This window comes from Pleurodeles waltl, chromosome 2_1, assembly GCF_031143425.1.
Source record: "Pleurodeles waltl isolate 20211129_DDA chromosome 2_1, aPleWal1.hap1.20221129, whole genome shotgun sequence".
Lineage (NCBI taxonomy): Eukaryota > Metazoa > Chordata > Amphibia > Caudata > Salamandridae > Pleurodeles > Pleurodeles waltl.
The window spans coordinates 373,767,888-373,789,530 of record NC_090438.1 but is presented as its reverse complement, the minus strand read 5'-3'; the positions used below and the strand labels follow the sequence as shown (position 1 = coordinate 373,789,530).

At 42.2% G+C, this 21,643-nt stretch overlaps 1 protein-coding gene across 18 annotated transcripts in view; it reads right to left on the bottom strand.

Moving 5' to 3' along the window:
• Positions 1–21,643, bottom strand: part of DACH2 (dachshund family transcription factor 2) — a 732,802-nt gene that overhangs the window by 636,991 nt on the left and 74,168 nt on the right. For 8 of the 18 annotated variants that reach the window (XM_069212664.1, XM_069212678.1, XM_069212666.1 and 5 more), the window contains exon 2: positions 5,984–6,019. The exons of the other annotated variants lie outside the window; for them this stretch is intronic. In XM_069212664.1, the coding sequence (XP_069068765.1) occupies positions 5,984–6,019 (36 nt within the window). The remainder of the gene's footprint in view (positions 1–5,983; positions 6,020–21,643) is intronic. 18 annotated transcript variants of the gene reach the window in all.

The window sequence follows — 21,643 nt, the reverse complement described above, 5'->3', positions numbered from 1 at the left end:
CAATTTTGCCAGCACTCCACACAAGTGTAGGGCTGAGCAGTGGTGTAACAAAGGCCCCCGCAGCCCCAGTGGTGTGGGGGGCACCCTCAGCATAGTACCCTGACCTGACAGCTCCATGCTGAGTGCGTCCAAAGGGGGGGTGGGGTCTTCCATGCACTTTGCAGAGGGGGTGCTCAAGTTTCCTTATGCCACTGGAGCTAAGGGAATGGAGATTTCTGTGGCTCGCCTCACTGTGGAGGGGAAGGGGTCACCGGAACACGAGTGCTGTCATGTCCCAAAAAAGTAGCTTGTAAGCTACAGGTACCCTAGCATTTTAGGGCATATTAAATCCTTCTGTGATTGTAATAAACGTCCCTGATAAAATATGTAGTTAAAAGAAACACAGGAGATCCTAATACAGATGCATACATGGCTGAAATCAAAGGGAACAAGAATAAAACCGCTCTTAGATTTTATTAGCACAGCCAGTTACCCGACAGAGTGGACTGAAGCCACTAAGGAAAACACTCGGCTAAATATTAAAAGCGAAGAGACAAATCTTATATTTTGATTAGCTATTTTCTATTTATATTACACAGAGGGATGCTCATTCATTATGCCCTGGAAGCTATTATTATATCGGGATTGCGCTTTTATCCAAGTGAAGATACAATCAGAGTGGAGCACAGAGCAATTTCTATTAAAGTAAACACAATCCAAATGCAGAGGTTTCATTATGTAAATTCTGTTACAGTCATTTGGTATTCTTGGCACATTTATAGACAGAGCATTAAAATATCTTTCAACGGAACGTTCAGCGCTTTCTTTTTTAATTAAAAACCACGCTGAAAGTTGTGCTAGCTATCATTTTATTTAAACATTTACCAATATTTGGCAGCGATCATTTCCCTTCAGGAAAATTTTGTTTTGGTTTCTTTGCAATTCTGTCCAAAGAAGAGCTAAAAGGGCCAGACCCATGCCATATTTTCAGGCTATTCGCGTCATACACTGGATTTAAAAAGAACGTATTAACATAGTCATTGATCAGCTTTAAACTCAGGCACAAATCAAGCCCTTTTGGTAGTATGTTAGACACGTGCACTTGGGAGTCTTGAACTGTGCAAGTAAACCAAATTATTCAGGATACTGTGCTAAATTGTGTTATTTAGTTGCAAAAACAAATATCTTAAGGCTTTTGTTATCATCCTTTGTGTCTCCAAACAGATTTACTGTCTACCTAATGGAAGGCAGTACACACCACACATATAATTTTAATCTATATTGCACAGGTCTAAATAAGTTTATTGATGCACTCCAGCACATATACGGTGGTGAAAAACTGTGAATTCGTATCCGAATCACAACAGGTCAACCATATCAATGACTAATATCCACTTAACACTAGTCATATGAAAAAACTTCATTCACGCGTCTCTGGGACATCCACAAATAACCAGGAGGTGATTTATCCTCAACATTGCTTCCACGATGACACCTCTGCATCAAGTATGTTTTATTCACCTTGAGTTAAGGGTTAAACTAGCTATTCCTTCTGTCCCGCATTTTAGCTCATGGTCAAGTTAAGTTCATAAAAGGCTTCCCTTGAGTTTCCATGACTGATCTACACACAGTTGTTTATAAAACTGCAGAGCATTGTACAAAACGAAGAACATAAATGTGGGACACTTGATATGCTACAAAATTATATAGCTTTATTCTCTTGGCACCTAACATCTAACATATTCTGTGTATCATATGCGAACTGAAGAAAGCAGCCTTGCACAATAACCACCCTTATATTTTATTTCACCACAGAATCCTACCATAGAAGAAAGACCTATCCCAATTTTAAAGTCTCGCCACGGACAGCTTAATTGTCTGTTGGCAACAAACAATACAACGAATATAAATTTAGAGTGGGATTTAAATCTGTCCTTTGCACACAATCTGAACCTTTCAGTCTGATAGTTTATGGACTCAATGACATGTATACATCCACTGCTAAAGTCTGACCTCGCATTGAAGAACACAAGGAATTGATTTACCTCCCTCCATCATCTTCTTCTCCCTGCTCCCCCTCCTTTACCGCTTTGCTCTTTTTAGGTAGAAAGTAGCTCCCCTTTGCCCACTTGCCACTACTGTGCTCTGCCCATCCACTGCCTGCCACAAATACATTGGTGTGAGGCCGTTTTAAAGTGATTTTACCCATGCCATGATGGTTTGTGTGTATGTGTGCCCACGCATGGCAGCCACCTTGAAATGCTTTGTGGCAATGCATAAGGGAAGGAATTCAAAAATTGTGGAGATGCATGGTCTTGCATGGCAACTAGGCGAGTGGCAAAGCAAATAGGTCTGTACCCCAGTACGACCAGTGCGACCTACTAACTTTGCCAATGCTCATTGATATTTAGTATATGATTTAGTGCAGACCTAGCTCTAGGAAGCCCTAGGACACTTTGCAAATAACATTTTCGTTGTAACAGAAGCTTCTGAACTAAACATGAAGTGCTGTGCATGGAATAGTATGGTGCGTGGAGTCCTGATTCCATAAAGGTTATTGCTATAATGGTAGTGGACAATAGTACTTAACAGCACGCTGCAGAGCTGTTATTTTAACATATTCATATTGTACATTTTCACAGTTTGGTGTTAAGGTGATGAAAAGTTTTATTAACAGAAAGTCGTGAATCTCCATTATGCAGACTTATGTTTATGTATAATGGAGAATTATCTCTTGTTTCTAATTCATAGAAGCCAGGTGCCTACACCAAGAAAGTTAGTACTTTTGTAAATTTTACATGGACCACGAGTGTGCCACTTCCCAGTGGTACGCCTATGGTAACCTACGTGCAAGGCAGGGGAGAGGGTACAAGTGGAAGTGTAACCAGTTACTTTGAAATGGAAAAAGCAGATCCATGTTGTGGAACATTTGGGCAGGTATAGCAAAACAGGCCGGCAAATAGATTAGGTGCAGATACAAGGCAAGCCTCCAAGTGAATGACTGATGTGTAAGCCACAATAAGTCTTTAATGTACATTTAGTAGGTTTCTCTACTTTCACAGGAAATGCGTACTAGGGATCTGTCTTTCCACGCTGTACATGTCACTTTGACTAGGGGACAAAGACCTCTTGGATTCGTGGGTGCAATTATCTTTGTTTTAGTGCTGCGTTTTACAAATGTTTGAGCCCTTGTTTGAGTCCTTATTTCAAGAGGTGCCCTAAACCACAGTAAGAGCCAGGAGGATTCCTTTGTAACAATGTAAAGATTGCCTATTTTCGAGGGCCATTTTCTTCCATCACCAAGCCCTTTAGTAGTGCCATTAATCACCTGAATCATGCTAACAATCCTATCTGGAATTATTTTCTTTTTTATTTAAACTCTTTTTATTTAAAAAAAAAAGTTGCTCAGCACAGAGAAATTGACACATTTTAAACATGAATTGTAATTCTTGGCCATAAGGAGAATAAGTACAGAATACCAGTGTGTTACTTGTGTAGATCTGCAATAACCCACGGTACATATTACGGTACATATTACCACTTTGCATTGTCAACTCCACGTGTATGTCCCCAATGGAAGATATCTCACCCGGTCCAGATTTTGTTGTATTTTTTGGGGCAGCCTCAACTCTGATAAATCACCAGTTCTGCTTGCTGACAATAATCCATGTTGGTTTCCCATTCTTGGATTTTCAGGGGTCTAATTGCTTCCCGCACCCTTGCAATGTCTATTTTTGCTACTCCCGCCACTATCCTCAGCCAACACTTCTGATGTCTGGACCATGATTCCACCCCGTTATGTGTAATACTAGCCACCTGGCTTCTACTGGTATGTTGAGGCCCATTACTTGTGCCATTATTTGTACCACTTGTTTCCAAAATTGTGGGGTTATGGGGAAGCCCCAGAGGATATGGAAAAATAATGCCACCATACCGCACCCTCTGTTACATAGGTTTGAGTCACAGTGGCCCGTGCAACGTTGGAGCGATCTGGAGTAGTATGATCTGTGTAGGTTTCTAAGTTGTATCAGGCGGAATCATGCCTATATTGCCACCTCTCTGGGACTCTGAAGGGCCTCCAGCCACTCATCCTCCTCTATAAGACCAACATCTCCCTCAGCGGATAGATCACCACGGATCAGGGGAATTGTTCATCAATTTTTTGTAGGTCAGGGAAATTGCTTTTTCTGGCATAGGGTCTAGTAACAGTTGGTCCTTCAGTGGGGTCGACTCTGGGAGTCGGTATCCTTCCCGTATGTACCAACTCAGTGGGTGACCTAATTGAATATAGTTAAACCTTTCTGAGTCCCTCATAGCATATTGTTTGTCTAGGTCCTCAAAAGCCAGCATTACCTCACCTCTCCATATGTCCCCTAGGCAGTCTATACCGATTAGTCCCCATTTATAGAAACCCTTCAGATTGCATAGTTCACTTAGCTGGTCACTGATCCAGAGTGGGATCATGTTTGTAAGTTTGCCTTCCCACCCCAAAATTTAGTGGCCTCTCTCCACACCCTTACAGTTGCTTGAGTATGGAGTGGGAGCATGTCTTCTTGTTTCCTAGTGTACAAGATGGAAGGGTATCTGCAGTCCCCCATTGCTGCTCTATGTACTCTACGGGCCGGCTCTACCATATCTGCAAACACCCACTCATTTATTGAAACTAGCTGGGCTGCTCAAGAGTATGCACTTATGTCTGGGACCACTAGTCCACTCCCCTTTGCAGTTTGCTGAGGGATATACGTGGGCTACCTCCATCCCACAGGACACAATTCATCATTAATCTTGGTAAACGAATTTGGGGGGCACTCTGTGGGGGGTATTTTGGAGGATATATAGTAGACGGACATTTAGTGGAAGGGCCATCATTTAAAGAGGATGCCCCAACCCGTCAAGGAGATCGGGAAGTTACGCAAGTGCATTACATCATCCTGGAGGCATTCCATTTGCAAAAGGAGATTCTTCTTAAGAAACTCTTCAGGATTTCTTGTTACATATATTCCCAAATATGGGAATCTGTCAGTGAGTAATGGAGCCACGTATCTAGAGGGTAGATATATAGTTTGCCACTGGTTAAAGGAAAGGCCTGGAACATATCCCAGTATATTTGATATCCCGAATAGCTCGCAAACATTTGAAAAAAAATGCAGTATTCTGTCAACTGAGAGATGGGGTTTCGTAACATAGAATTATTTGGAATTTTTCGAGGCCTCGTGGTATACTAAACTTGAATAATGGCTATAACTACTGCACATGCTACTAAATGGAAACATTTGAGTACATTCAACATGCATACATCTTCAATTTGAAACCCTCCCAGCGACTTACAGTTGCATGCAAAAACTCATTTACTGTACTACACTACTTGCTTGTTTGCTTATGCTAGATGGGGCGTTCTACTTAAAATAATTGTTTACTGCAGATGATCACACTGCACTGATACATGGCAATGTAGGTACGCCATGGTGCAGGAAGTAATACGGGCAAAAGAGAATTACCTTTCCAACCCTTGTGTTGTCACTTTTGGGGCTGTGAAAGTAATTATTAAGGAGTAGTATTCAACTAGGTAGACCATCCACATATGTAGCTAAAGAGGTCACCGCAGAATCATTTTTTGAAAAAACATTGCTTCATTTAATAATGCATGTGATGAGTTCAGTACTGTGTTTTCTTGTCAAATTACACAAACCAGTGATATTTCAAATCCAAAGTAATATTGATGACTCAATTACTCTTACTGTACATTACTCAATTTGCAAGTATCATCATCTCAGGTGGACATATCTTGGACTAAGAGGAAGGCAATCAAATGACACTTGCTAAGACACAGCATCTAGGATACACCACTGGTTGGTAACAGACTCTTCCTCCCCAACAGAACAAGTAAGTCTATCACCAGACCTCCTGGGTGTTTAGTTGAAAAGCATTATAATGGGGTGGGGGCATGTCATGCAAAAATCAAAGAAAACACATTATTATTCTTATAAATAAATCGTACTCTTACCTTTTTTGTGAGAACATCTCCATCCAACCTTGTAATCTTAAAAAAGAAAATCTTTTTGAGCTATTTTGCAAACAGGAAAATAAATCACTGCGGAAAAAATCACTTTTATGAACGAACATCAGACGTCAGAAAAATAAATGTCAATTGAGGACGGTACACTATGATCATTGAGAAACCAGACGCGCAGAACACTTATCATGTGGACCATTGCATCCAAATTTAGGAAAGTCATAGGAGTCTGCAGGTGTACATTTTTGTACATCCACGGAGTTAATGCCTATGGAAAACAGGTCCCGAACTTTTTCAGAGATAATTTATTAAGTATAATGCTTGATTTTTAACTATGCATCTGCTCTCGATATTCCTACACACATTGGATTGGCACTTCCAGCAGTACGGAAGTAACAAGATGTTTCCATGCTTCTTAAGACGAATTAGACTTCAGCTTAAGCAAAAACCTCTCTTTCATTTTAGGCTCAAATGTGTTGCAGTATTTCAGTAGGAACAGGGATGTTGGTTGGTAGGGAAGCTAGAGAGATAAGGTAAGAAAATATCAATGCTACAAATTGGTGCTTGTGTAAAAAGAAAATAATTTTTCAATTTTATGTTTATTAATGGCTCTATTTATCTCGGTCAGCAATGTGACCCTTGTAGAGAGATGTAACCATTTTGCCTAACATAACCACTGAATTGTAGGTCTTGAAAAATTGCCAATTTATTTTAGTTGAGCATGCATTCAGCGATTGACGACACAGTTAAACCAACACCTCTATAACATAGATTACACATAAAAATCAGTAAATGTAGAAACAGCAGTCTCCCAACAATACGGCAAATCTGGCTGTATTTTTACAAAATCAACAGAGAAAATTTATGTTTTCGGTAAATGTCTGCAGGCTGTTTAATCTTCAACTTTTGGTGTTTGAGGTACATATCACTAGAGTCTCCTCAAATGCTAACTTGAATACTCCATGAGGAACTCTCAACCAGAAAGCAATATGATGGGAGTCAGGAGCTCATGAGTTTGCAAAAAGTTGGCTGATTTTCTGTGACTTGGAAGGCACGGCAGCGTGAGTTCTGTAGCTGGCTTCCAAGACCCACAGAAGTCTGTTCCACTGTGAGCTCTGCTGAGCTAGGGTGTTGCGTGGGACAATATGAATGGAATAAAAGATTTGGGGCCTGATTACAACTTTGGAGGAGGTGTTAATCCGTCCCAAATGTGACGGATATACCACCAGCCGTATTACGAGTTCCAATGGACTCGTAATACGGCTAGTGGTATATCCGTCACTTTACCGTCACTTTTGGGACGGATTAACACCTCCTCCAAAGTTGTAATCAGGCCCTAGATTTGGAACAGAGTGCTTGGGAGAAAACCGCTTTATCCATAACACAACGGAATTCTCATGGCCACTGAAAGCCACCCCAGGGGGGTTTAGAACAAGGAGGAATATTCAACAGAAGACAGGCCCAAAACAATTCAACCACTGATTGGACTAAGTACATGCGGAGACAATGGGGGTTATTCTAACTTTGGAGGAGTGTTAATCCGTCCCAAAAGTGACGGTAAAGTGACGGATATACCACCAGCCGTATTACGAGTTCCATAGGATATAATGGACTCGTAATACGGCTGGTGGTAAATCCGTCACTTTTCCGTCACTTTTGGGACGGATTAACACCTCCTCCAAAGTTAGAATAACCCCCAATATTTATGTAATACCCACATAGAGCAAATTGGAATGTATGGTTGTATTTACTGCCTCCGCTTTGTTGTGGAAAGCCAAGAAGAAGTAAAATTACTTTAATGACTTGAAGAGAAAAAACAAACATGGTTACATCGGCACTCATGTCAGTAAAATGTGGAAGAGTTTTATCTATATGAAATCTGAGGTCTTGGTAGAAGTGGCGGGCACCGGCCTAGAGCCATGGCTGAGAAGTTTGCAGATTGCCCATTATGTAATTTGGCTCCATCTTGAGGAGCTTCAATTTGAGTACGTTCTTACATGCTCAAGTGTTTGCAGCTTTACAACAAGTGGTGGTATTCTTGCTTATTTTCGCAGCATGGTGAGTGAAGGCAACCTAGTCACCGTACTTAGTCTTAGAGCACATGACAAAAGGTAATAGGTGCTCTTGAATAGGTTGAAGGAAATGGTGGCTAAGTTTAGACATAACTATAGAACAGATCCCTCCTCACTTTCTCTACCCTTCTTCACCCGATACATCTGGTAGTATGACATATGTTTAGACTCGCTCTCTGCTCTGTGGCCACATAGGCGGTCATTCCAACCGCGGCGGGCATTCTGGCTTTCCCGCTGGGCCAGCGGGCGACCGCCAAAAGGCCGCCCGCCGGCCCAGCAGGAAAGACCCAGCAACGATGAAGCCGGCTCCGAATGGAGCCGGCGGAGTTGCTGGAGTGCGACGGGTGCAGTGGCACCCGTCGCGATTTTCAGTGTCTGCAAAGCAGACACTGAAAATCATTATGGGGCCCTGTTAGGGGGCCCCTGCACTGCCCATGCCAGTGGCATGGGCAGTGCAGGGGCCCCCAGGGGCCCCACGACACCCGTTCCCGCCATCCTGTTCCTGGCGGTAACAACCGCCAGGAACGGGATGGCGAGAAGGGGGTCGGAATCCCCATGGCGGATGGAGGATTCCCTGGGCCAGGGGAAAACCGGCGGGAAACCGCCGGTTCCCCTTTTCTGACCGCGGCTTTACCGCCACGGTCAGAATGGCCCAGGAAGCACCGCCAGCCTGTTGGCGGTGCTTCCGCGGTCGTTGTCAGAATGACCCCCATAGTGTTTTGCAAGGGTAAACGCTGCCAAGTGCTTTCTTATTGAGATAAAAAGCTGAACTAAAAAGCTGGCCTGGGCTGATAGCGGTGTCTTTGCTGAATGTCAGTCCCACAGTCCTAAAGATCATTGATTACAGGAGGCATTTACGAAGTACAGTATCTGGGATTTTGGAAGGTGGTTCTGCTATTGACAAGCCCTAAGGTAACTATGATACAGGGCGCTATTTCCCGCAGTCGAAACCACTGAGGGAGGATTGTTTATGGTGTGTTACGCCAGCGTCAAAATATTAAAGTGCAGCTTCATATAGGGCCGGAATTGAATAATCACATTAACACATATGAAAAGGAGGCTACACTATATTTCCAACAAAGAAGCAATTTAACACAATAAACTGAGAGGCCTGTATAAGGTGTTTCACAAAACCAACCAAGACAAGAAGTGGTGTGAGTGAATTCTCTGCACAGTACCTTGAGGGCTCTGATGTGCTGCTTCTTCAGGTGTATTCCATGTACCATGCCCAGACCAATAAAATCAAAAAGCAGAGTCGTAAAGTATGTTCATTTTCTCGATCTTGGAACAGCAGAGTATACCGAAATGTAATATCCTGGATGATTCCATTAATTTTATACAAGTGTTTGTGTCTTTGCCCAGTAACGCAACATACAGATCTTGCAAGCAATGAGAACAATATAAACATCTTGGAGGCAGAGTTGTAAATTATTTGTTTTAAACATCTTTCTTAATTTATCAATTATACGTCATTTAGATAAAATGGAAAAACCTGCTATTGCTCATATTGTATTAAAGTAATAACAGTGAGCATAGGGGATATACATGAAAAACAAACAGACAGGACTTATAGATTTGGTGGTCTGCACATATCCCACTTGGTCCATGAGACACTCCAGTTCTATCCTTGAGAGAATTTGTTGGATGTGTCTGGATTCCAGATGTTAGTCTAGGGTTGCTTGCTGCTCCCATGGATACGTCAACATTTGTGAAAAATCGGCATCAGAAAGAAAGAGTCAAAAACGAGTAAGAATAAAGATTTGTAAATGGGAGAAGAACGGGATTCAGGGCATACCCACTTTTACCCTATTTAAAAAAAGAAGGAAAGAAGGGGCTTGTCTGATGGGGCCATAAAAGAGGACGCCACCCTTTGTCAAAATACAATGATAGTTACAAAATTTAAATATAGCACAATATCAATTAAATAAATAAACAAAATGGTGTGAGAGGAATGAAGCAAGCTTAAACTGTGTCACTTTTAAGGAGCCAAGTTGGTAGTTCAATGGTATGAATCAACTAACAAACTTCGAGGTGGTTTCTCACATTTATAATGGCAGATGCACTGACATATATTAATCTTAAAGAACATAACAAGATTATTCAATACAATTATTAAATTATGTGATAGGAAATGACATTATGCAGTAAGGAGAGGAAAATTATGCAGAATTGTACACACAGTTCTTAAAAGAAAAAAGATAAACATTCAGCAGATTCTATTATGAATACTATTAACTAACAATTAGTAAAAACTGTGTATTGCATGAAAGCATAGAAGGCTTTTTCCCAGTGAATCGGCTGAAGATGTTTACAGAGAGCTGACAAAATGATCACATCTTTAAATGCCTGAGTACAACAATCAACACTTGGAGGATGACCAGCTAACTTACGTAAAGTGTCGATCACGATGTTGCACACGGTGTGCAACAATTTCAATAACTTTGAGCTGGAGGCAAACTTTTGTTTGAATCTGCATACAAATCAACTGATGGGAGCTTTTGCTGTAAATTTGGTAAATGTATATTTATGGGAAGAAAGCTGGGGCCACCATATCAGGTTTCTCCTGCAGTTCTGCTTACATCATATTCCTTCCCTTATTTTTTGTAGCTCCTGGGGATAGCCCAGGGGGAACCAATGACACCAGCTTCTGATAGCAACCCGCTTTGTGGGGTAAAGCTTCCATTGATATTTCTAGCTGTCCAGAAGTATTTTAGATTAGTTGTACTTGCTTGCACAACACGATCAAGGACAAATGTGTGTTAAGAGCTGTCGATTTACATTTTTTCAGTAAAACATTGTAAAGATTACAAAGTTGAAACAGTGTTTCAAAAGAACAATCTGCTGTGTGTAATGAACCAGCCTGACCCCTCCTTACCAGCATTCTTTCTTTACAAACACTGCTGTGCATGAAAAATGTCGAAAAGTAATGAAATTCCAGACAGAGGCTTTAATCTTCAGTCACTTCTATAACAGAAGGGTAGATCAGAGAGTATAATTTGCCCTTATCATGCTGCTCATCTTCTGTGTTGACAAAAGAAATCTCTCTGTTAGTTTTTCTTTGACAAATGTGACCCCAACCCGAAATGACACTTTATTTTTTCAGCTGCTTAGCTGCGCTTGAGATCCAGGTGCTCTGTGCGCTGCCTTATTCTATTTTGGCAAAGGTATTTTTTCATTTAAAATATGTCACCTAGTAGCATAAATGTGAAGGCGCCCTCTTTTACCGGTGCGTGGCGTGTTCAAGGGGGACTGAGGTGGAGGACATGAATAGTGGCATTTTTATATATAATCCCCTGGTTACAAAAAAATCAAGAAAGATGTTTAGGAAAAGTAAAAAATAAAATAATGTGCAAACTGTTAACCAAGTTTTAAAACTGTTCAAATTGATAGAGTAGATTAGGAATTCCCTCCCTGTTTCCCCATCTCAAATGTATTTTTCCTAAAACTGTTCCAACATGCATTATACACTCGAAGTGTAATTTTTTTTTCTGGTGCCTTTCATTTGATCACAGTGGGCCAACCGCCTCCCATCTAAAAATATGTCACACCTTTTGTTGAATTATACTTATAAACATGATTATTTAATCAAACATGCCGACTGTGACAACTTGGAATTCATGCACAATAGCCAGTTGTAGGAAAAAAGAACAAATAATGGATGAAATGCTGAAGAATGCAAACATTCAGCCCCCCCCTCCCCCCTCCAAGTCACAAAGATCTGGGTTTAATCCATCTTTTTTGCCCACCACACCACCCCAGTTTGGACCCAGCCATATGCAAATCAGCCTTGACCCTGATCCCCAATGGGAACAGTCCAGCCTGAACTGCCAGGCCAAGTCCTCCCTGGACCAGAAACAAGCATTCCGGGACCAGTTTCAGGGTAGCAATCCTCACCAGCCAGGCTAGCTTGAATCAAGTGGCGCAGTGAGCAAGGGACCCACGTCTGGAAATAACCTTCCCACTTAGGGCGACAAAAGCAAATTGAACAAATTATGGACAGAATGCTGAACAATGCAAACATCCAACTCCAGTCTCAAAGATATGGGTTTAATCTGTTTTTTGTGCCCACCACGGCACCTCAGTTTGGACTCAGCCATATGCAAATCAGTCTTGACCCTCCTCACCATGAGAACAGTCCAGCCCGAACTGCCAGGCCAGTAGCCAGTTTTATGCACTTGCTTCAACGCATACTTAAAAAAACACAAAGATGCCTAAGTACCAATTGTCTTGGTTTTCCTGGTCTACTATATGAAATAAAACACCCCAAATGCATGTAATAGGATTATTGCAGATTAGTGGAGAATTCAAAGTGTGTGAAGACATCGAATGAATTATAAGGTCCTTGAAAACTGAGGTTATTTGCAAGATCCCATTCTTTATATGTGGGCATGCTAAAACACAGCCGATTTCATCTCTCGACATCCCCCACAGCCCTGGCATCACCCAAAATCCAGCATTGGGGACTTGAATGTTTTCATGCATTCTTTTCTTAGTTTCTCTCTTGTTTGATGCACAATCAGTTTACTGTTGCGCTTCAGACAGGACGACCCCTGGCGTTTTCAGTGTGCTGTTTGAGATAGGTTTGCACCAGCACATTTTCAGATTTACTGTTCTAATTAAACACCCTTGCTTTTTAAGGCTCTAACTTCTAACTATCAGCAGCTCATATATGAGTAACGAGACAAACCAGGGCTATTGTGCCTTCAAAGAAAAGCAATAAAGCATTCTGTGTGATCTCCTTCATGTTCTTTAATTCATTTCATTTTATTTTAACTACCCAGAACAATTTCACCAGCCATTACCCTGGAATGAAGACTTACAAAGGCTGATTGTTGTTACAGAGATGAAACGCAACAACCCCTCCCTTAGCTCAAAAGTTTTACCAAAAATGCCAGGTTTTGCAGACAAAGCCTGTTTTCCGACATTATGATTGCCTTTGCAGCAAAGGAGGAACAAGTTGATCTGTAAGGCCATGATTACCATTTTAGAAAGTATGGTGTAAAATGTGGTCCCTTTCAGTAGGAGAGCATATTCAAGTAGGACACATTGAAAAACAATATTCACATAGAACATCTGAAACTTGAGATTTTAGTGGTAGCGATTTCAGGCATAGTCTCAGTGGGATACTAAGGGCTCACTGGGTCCTAATGTAAAGCGAGGAAAATTAGTCATTTTACTGCAAAGGATCTTAGTAAAGTTTCCAGTGTTATTGCAGTGGACCAATCAATGCCTGCGCCCTGGTGTTGGTGCACCTATTGCATGAATGATCACTATGTCCCTTAACTGGGCAAGCTTTTAGCTTGAAAATAGACTCCAGCAACCCTTCAAACGGGTCTGCAAAACTCCCCTGCTCATAAGTGGAAAGTGTCAGCAGAGATCAGGCAGACTGGTTGCACCCACGATACTAGCAGCCTGTATGTTTATGATTTATTTTGTGACATCATCCTCATTGCCTGTGTTTTAGCACTTGCAACCCAAAGTGGAAGTATTCATGACTATCTGAAGAAGGCTGACCAGTTTGACTGCTATCCACTGGAGATTTTCAGAGTAAGCTTGAAGTTTCATATTTTCGTAATTTTAAATTTGAGATTTTAATAATATTTAAGAATTTAAAAAATATATATTATATAAGGCAGCTGTCTTCCAGGCAATGCACGATTAACTTAACCTATGTTACTATTTGCACACTTACAAGATATATTTTTTCCGGAAGCTGTTGTTTCAGACTCAGGTAGTGCTACCTACCAAATTCCATGCACCTCTTGCATGATAACACAAATACCGGCCAGGCCTGGCACTGTGTAAAGAGTTGTCTCTTTATTCCATGTGCAGAAGTGGATCAGAGACAAAAAGATGCAGTGGTTGATAGTGTCACTGATAAAGCCATCTGAAATGTTCCTGTTAAACTTACAAGACTATGGCCCTCATTTCAACTTTGGCTTGCCGCCCTGCCAAGTTGAATCTGCCGCGCGGCCGCCAATGCGGCTGCACTCCCACAGTGGCCATTTGGAGATCCCCGCTGGGCCGGCGGGTGGAAGCTAAGTTCCACCCGCCGGCCCAGCGGGGATCTCGGCCGCAACACGAGAGCCGGCTCTAAATGGAGCCGGCGGAGTTGCGGCGGTGCGACGGGTGCAGTTGCCCTACAGTTCCCAGCCAGGATGACGGCACAGGACTTTTAAAAGTTTCCAGCTCAATGGTGTGTTGGAAAGCGCCTTCTTTGTCCCCTCGAGTAAATTCTGTTGTAGAGTGATACATAGGCCCTCATTACAACCCTGGCGGTCAAAGACCGCCAGGGCTGTTTCGACGGAAGCACCGTGTGTAATCTCCAAAAGAACATTTCTGCATTCCAGAAATATCTGCTACAATGTTGGAAGGCTAAGAAACAATGGCCTTCCAGACCCATACTCAATTTTTCTCTGTCTTCACTTGCCCTCTTAGTGCCTGTGACCTCAGATATCAATGGAAGAAAGTGAAGGCTGGGAAACCATTCTGTCCGGATTCAAGGATAAACTATGACACGGGGAATCATTTAGAAGAGGGAGTAATAACCAATGAAAGTACAGTGTTCAAGGCTCATCTTGTAAAACTATGCACTTTGTGCCTGCTAAAAATCCTGAAACGAGCACCCTCCAAACCAGCCACTCTGCCCCAGAAGTAACACGGACCACGAAAACAAAGCCTCCGTTCTGGCACGAAAGTCAGTATCAATGCCATGATTAAATTAGCAGGAGAGAGGGAAGTCTTTTGACCAAGCCTTTTTGCAAAGGATCTAGCTAAAATTGACCCTATTTCTCATGTCTTTCACCCATCATACTGCTAAACGCAGACCCCAAGACAACAGCACCCCCACAGCACACCATAAGCTTCTCACATTGGCACACTCTCTTTGACAACATCCTTTCAACCACACAGCCCATACGGTGTAGCTTGCTATGCGCCTCTGGAGCAGTGGCGGCCGGCAGCTTTGGGAGTGGGGCGGGCGGGGCACACACCCACACACAAATACACACACACACACACAGACTCATTCTTTCACACACAGACACGCACGCACGTTCATCCATTAACAACACTCATTCCATTCAAACATGCACGCACGCACCAAACATTCATTTTACAAGATCACACACATTCATTCTTTCACACACACACACGCACGCACTCACATCCATTAACAACACTCATAACACTCAAACATGCACGCGCGCACCAAACATTCAATGTAAAACATAACACACATACATACACACACACACACACTTACCTTTAGCCTCCAGGTCCCAGGAGGGTTGGGACTGCTGCCTTCCCTCATTGGCTGACCTTAGGTCAGCCAATGAGGGAAGGCAGCAGTCCCAGCCTCGTCACAGAGTGGGATGGGGTCAGTGAGACTGCTGACCCCACCCCACTCTGTGACGAAGTGTCACTGATTGACACTCGCCCTGGGCACTTCAGGGCTTAAACCTGAAGCGCCCAGGGAGAGTGTCAATGGGTGACGCTTTCCTCGTCACCCAGGGGAGGGCCTCGAGGCACCTTTGCTGGGCCGAGGAGGTCACGCCCATAGGGGTTGTGATCTCCTCAGTCCAGCAAAGTTCAGCTCAGGCAGCCAGGAGTCTGCGCAAATCGCGCATGGTTCACTCCTGGCTGCCTGACCTGAACATGAAGAGTGTCTGTCAGGCTGACCTTTGTTCAGCCTGACAGACACTCTTCATGGGGTGGGGGGAGTGGCCCCTCCGCCCTAAAGGGCGGGCCGCCACTGCTCTGGAGGTGATTTGCCAAGGTGCCCCACATAGGGATATGAAGTGTGATATAAATTTTACAATACAATACTATATTGGAAGCCTGATCGGCGCTATGGGGATGGCGGTGGAGTCCTTGCTGCTGCGGGAAGTCCTGATGTGCCTGCTGAGGAAAGAGAGAAGAGAAAGAGGGCAGAGCAGGAAGGAGCTGATCAGACACGTTCAAGGCTCTCTCTGACAATCAGGCTTGTCTTAACCTTCAAGAAAACAAGAACAGTTCAGAATAACTTTCTTTGGCTGCATGTGACCTGATACAGCAGCCCACTTAGGTTAGGTTTCTACACCATTCTCCAGCAATCAACCACAGAAAACAGGGAGGACATTTCCAAAATATTCTCTTGAATCTGCGGAAATAAAACAACAGTCTTAACGACTTGCGTACCTTCCTGCTGGTACAAAATCACAAATCATACATGCCTTATTCAACAGTTTGACACATGACAACGAAAGGTGGCATAAGCTGTGACAGAATATGTATTTCATACATGATCTGCTAAATGTTTACAGTGTTGCAATGCTGTTGTGATGTTTTTAAAAACATGTTTTGGTCTCTGTAAATAATATCTGTAACCTACAGGTTTGCATTCTTTCATATCTCAGTGTACTTGAAACATAGCAGGCAGCACGCTGCTTTCTGGGAAGAGAAATATGATGTTTTATCTCCTTTCCTTTCCTTGTCCTATCATTTCCTTTGTAAGTTTTAGTTGGCTTTGCAGCCTGACTAGTAGATAAGTTTTATGGAGCAGTATTAGTCATTGCCGCAAAACACGTTTTAACTTTTAAGGGACCATCACGAAGGCCTGGAGAAGTAGTATAAAGACAACGTGCTCTGTGACATCGCCTTTTCTGATGGGATCAGACATGTACCATGAAGATGAGAGGTGACGAGAGCAGGGCAATGTTGCAGGCAACAGCGACAGAAGTAACCATCAGACAAATTAAGTTGTTCTTCCACTCTATTAAAAATACTTACAGTGAGAGTCGCTGGCACAAGATCTTTGTCAATCAAATGACTGGCTCTTTTTATTTGGGATGTAAGAGGCAACATTGCAAGAGCTGCAAACTTTGACATCATACACATCTTATATCAACTTGCTTGTTTAACCTTGTTGTAAAGGTTTTTCCAGTGTATTTTTGTGTTCTGCATGGAGGAGCCAAAGGCCAGTTATTTATGCATGAAGATGGCAACAAGCGCTGGAAACCAGGTTTTTAGAGGTGACAACTGGCTACAAAAATATATTTTCAAAGACATGGACAAAGATATGGACTCCAAAGGGCAAACTATCAAACTTTTAACACTACACAAATTTCTCCAGAACCAGGGCTACATCAGTATATCATTCCAGCATTCATGTGTGAGGAAAGTGAGTTTGAGTGGATTTAGGAATTTAATTCTGCACTACATTTTTGTGGAGAGTTATTTGTGTAGAGCTGCCATTCTGATGTATATCTTTTTGCAGCCCACATTTACTCATGGAGCAACTATGGATGGAAATCAGATTAGGTAACATTTGGAAGTGGGGAGGATACAGAACCCAACTACAATCGTTCAGGAATGCCTTAAAACTGCATTGTTCTTACGTAGCCACAGCTGTGGCAGTTGTAAATGATACATTTCTGGCTAGTACACCCTTTTACTGCCCAGAATTTACCTCCCCTTTTTTTCCATTTTTGTATGCTTCTTTTCTCTTTTTGTACTGTTTTTCTTACCTCACCTTGTGTTTTGAAGTAACCATAAGGAGACACACAGTATTATATAAAAACTCCAACTAAATAAATGAAATCCTATACATATGTTTTATATTAGAGCTCACCTCAGACTCCCATGACCTTGTGAAGCATTACATTAAGACCTGCAGCATGCAGTATAGGTGTTGTGAAGTACTTTGGGCTACATACAAGCCAGCGGAGGTGAATTTAAGCCTACAGAAACTCCACTAATAATATCTTTTTTTAATCTTTTATTTGAATCATTGTAAAAACATATCACACATCTTGGTGTACTGTGACTGGAGGCCGTCCGTGCATTCACAGGCTTCCTATGAGCCGCCATGCATGAACACATCACTAGACCTAATGCATTCATGAACGAGAGTGTGAAAATTGGTATAAATATCTGAACAAAACATCATCTCGTTTAGATTAAATGTCAGGGTACAAATAATGCTTTGCAAACAACAGTACCCATGTGTTTGTCTTGTGTGCCGCTGTAAGTTGCGGCATGAGGCGACAGCCCGGAATGCTTTATGTGTTGTTTCTATGTACTGTATTAATTCTTGTTCCACAGGTACAAGTGTGAGAACGAGGACTGTTTGATGATCGTCACATAAAGCAAACATTGAGACTGTAGCTGCAGGAAAGATGAGGAAGGATGATGCAAAAAGATTGAGGCATATTCTCAAAGGTTAACACTCCCTCTGGCTCTATTTCACTTTTTCCTCTCTTGGGAAATCATGGAAAATAACAGCACAAGCATCTTCAAGAGCCGCGCTGCTAGAAGTCGCTGTTTCTCATAGTGCGATTACCAGCACTTGCACCGCTTCCCTTCCATTGTAGACCAATTGCCGTTCGTTCTACAGACATTTACACAATAGAACATCAGCTCCCCACTTGGACAACCTTCTTTTAAAGCTACAGTGCACCTAAAAGAGGCAAATCTGAGATCAGCCTCTCAACAAAACATATACCTATAATAAACGTATACCCTAAAGGGGATTGTCCCAAATATTCTGTAATTAATGAAACATCACATCTCTTCTATTATCACTCCCAGTTTCGAAATGCAATCAATCCCTCTTTTTGCCTCTATCACTTGTGTTAGTATTAGGTCCACCAGACATTTGGCTTCTCATCCAACAAGCATGAACTCCGATTTGAGTTCATGCGTCAGTTCACTCGTGTTTTACATGAATACAGCAGCAGCAAAAGCCTGACTTTCAAAACCTATACCTTTTTATATATTTGTCCCAGTTCACTTGTGTACATAAAAGGTTTCTCCAAAACAAAACATATGACATGCACTCGATAGGGATAATAAAATAGCAGGAATTGTAGAATTTCACTGCAATACATTCTGAAGACTTCCTTTTGTGGTGTAATTTCTTAATAAAGTAAGTGGAAGATCGGGGGGAGAAGTTCAAAGTAGGATAATTTTAAGGGGTGGGAGATCCGGGGCCAGTCAGTGATCAAGGGACCATCTTAAAGAGGAATGGGTGATAACATTCTCTGAACGTCACCAAAGAGTGGAGATGCGAGTAGAATCAAGTGGACCAAATGGCTGGTGTAGCTGCGGGCCGTTGCTGTATCAGAACATGATGCTTCTCTATTGGTAGTCCTTGTCTACTTCTGAGAGGATGAGGCCTCCTCAGAATTCTGCTTCAGGGAGCAGAGATATGGAATTCCAAGGATCAAGAGGCTGGAGCTCTTTGGGTCCACCAAGGAACCATCAGGCATATGTTATAGTGGTAGATCTGAGAAACAGCCCCTCTTCAGCAATGAAACCCTCAAAGATGCACCCTGCACCTTCAAAATAGCTGCTACTACGTATGGCTGCTACCACGTATCTCTCCTCAGAAGGAGACCTGATGTTGTCAGTCTCCTAATAGATTGCCTCACTTCTGCTGCTCCAGTGTCTTGTGCAATGACAAATGGACACCTGATATATGTGGGGTGTTTAAAAACAGTCAGCTTCTGGCACCTCTAGTGACTAAACTTCTAACTATGAACATATGAAGGACTGGGCTATTTTACCCTTGTGCCAGTCAGCTTTTCGGTGATATTTACACCAAATCACTAGTAAGAATAAATCCACGCTCAAATCAAGCTCTCTAAAAATGACAAATGAGTCCAAACAAATTTCATGGTTGTTTAATTACCTTCTATTAGTTTTAATATCTAATTACACCTTATAATGGTGTTTCAATCACCATATGAGCCAATGATTTTTTCAGTGCTCCAGCATTGTGACACGACGTGGAATCTAATCTATGACCAATGGTATGACATGACTGTGTCACTAATTTTCGCAGTAGGCATACATGTTCTTCTTTCTGGCATTGTCTCATACTGAACTCTAAACCACGATACCAACTTGTTACCCTGGGATCTTGAAAAAGCTCATCAGCTAAAGGCATGAGCGAAACATGTGTCACCTTAAGTAATTAGTCATTGAAACAAATTCAAGGGAGTTAAACAACCATACAATTGAATTCGATTTGTTTATTATTTTATGATGCCTTGAAGTGCAGATTCATTTTTACCAGCAATTCTGGCAAGTCCAGGAAATAAGTGTTGTACCAACAGCCTTCTTTCGTAACACCCAGTGTAATACTCCTCCCCAACCACATCGACCGGAGAGTAGTGCTAAGCCTGCTTCCAGCTAGAAGCCCTTTTTAACTTTCACATTTACACCTGCGAATGCAAAGCAACCCATGAAATTGACAGACCAGAATCTAAATGTCTTTTCTTACAAGTCATTCCGTACAGATGTTTGTCCAAGACTGATCCACAAAATCGCTCAGTCAGTGCAAAATTGCCAGATATAAATGCAGAACTTGTGCTGATTAAGTGACATGTCACAGGAGGAAATTGGTATCTGCAATGTGTGTCTTGCCAAACCATTTAACCTTTGGTAAATAACTACATCGAATCTGCCTTATTCACACTCATTCCACCAAAGTCCATACTTTTAAACGTTATCCATTCTTATTTTGTCAAAAGAGCAGTGACATTACTGTATGTAACCTTATATGTAACTCAAAGAGGGCAGTGAAATCAAATGAAAAGCACCACGTGTTGAAGGGTAGGCAGGGAAATGATGACTGCCTCGTCCATTAAATAGGCGCACGTGACGTTCCAGATGGGGTATGAAATTGAGAAGAGACGCCAAAAGCATCTTTCTCCTGAAGCGAGGATGCAGCCACATAGACTGTCTTTATCCGCAGTGAATGACCTCACTGTATGCATTCCGTGCGTCGGAAGAGGCGTTTTTCTTTAAATCAGGCTCCTCTCTCTTGATTCATCAAAAGAGAAAAGCCCCAAGGTCACTTGTCAATAAAAGAACAAACCTTCGGTAAATCACCGTGCTTCACAAATAAATTCCTCGTCAGTAATTAAAACCAGCCCTCTCTGGCCCTGCGTTATCAGCTCATCAAATGCATTGCTCATCTAGAATAACAGATCCACATCTGCAGTCATTACAGCATGCCAGATAAATCAATCCTCTCAATGACGCTTTGAGCCGTCCCTGCTCCCTTTTAACCGGCCTGATATTTATTTCACCCTGACACTCCTGACATTCTATTTACTGTAGGCAAATGGAACTCGTGCGGCACCTTGTAATGGCTTCACCAAACCCCATTGTGAGGCACATCTCGCGAGACTGATGGGCGCAATAAACGCATCTTTATGGCAGAGGACTCGGCTCCCCACTTTTCGTGGAGGGGAATAAGGCTTCTGCGCCGAGCGTATTTTGTCATTATTTATGATATGCGAAAGCAGATGGCAGACTTTTAGCCATTGAAGAGGCAGGCTACCCTAGTCAGCACAAAACTTTTGACCTGTCCTCATTATTTTGTGCACATTTGAAATTTGCATGAAAAGTAGTTTCCAGCATACCAGGGAAATATTCTCACTTGCAAACAGATGTATTTTACATAGCCGTTCTCCTTTTTTAAACATTAAAACTTCTAAGAGCTTTTTAAATTGTTTGTGAGATCATTCTGATGGCCAGTCATTCAGCTAGGGCCTGATGGTGCCAAGCGCAAGGAATGTGACAGAGTAGA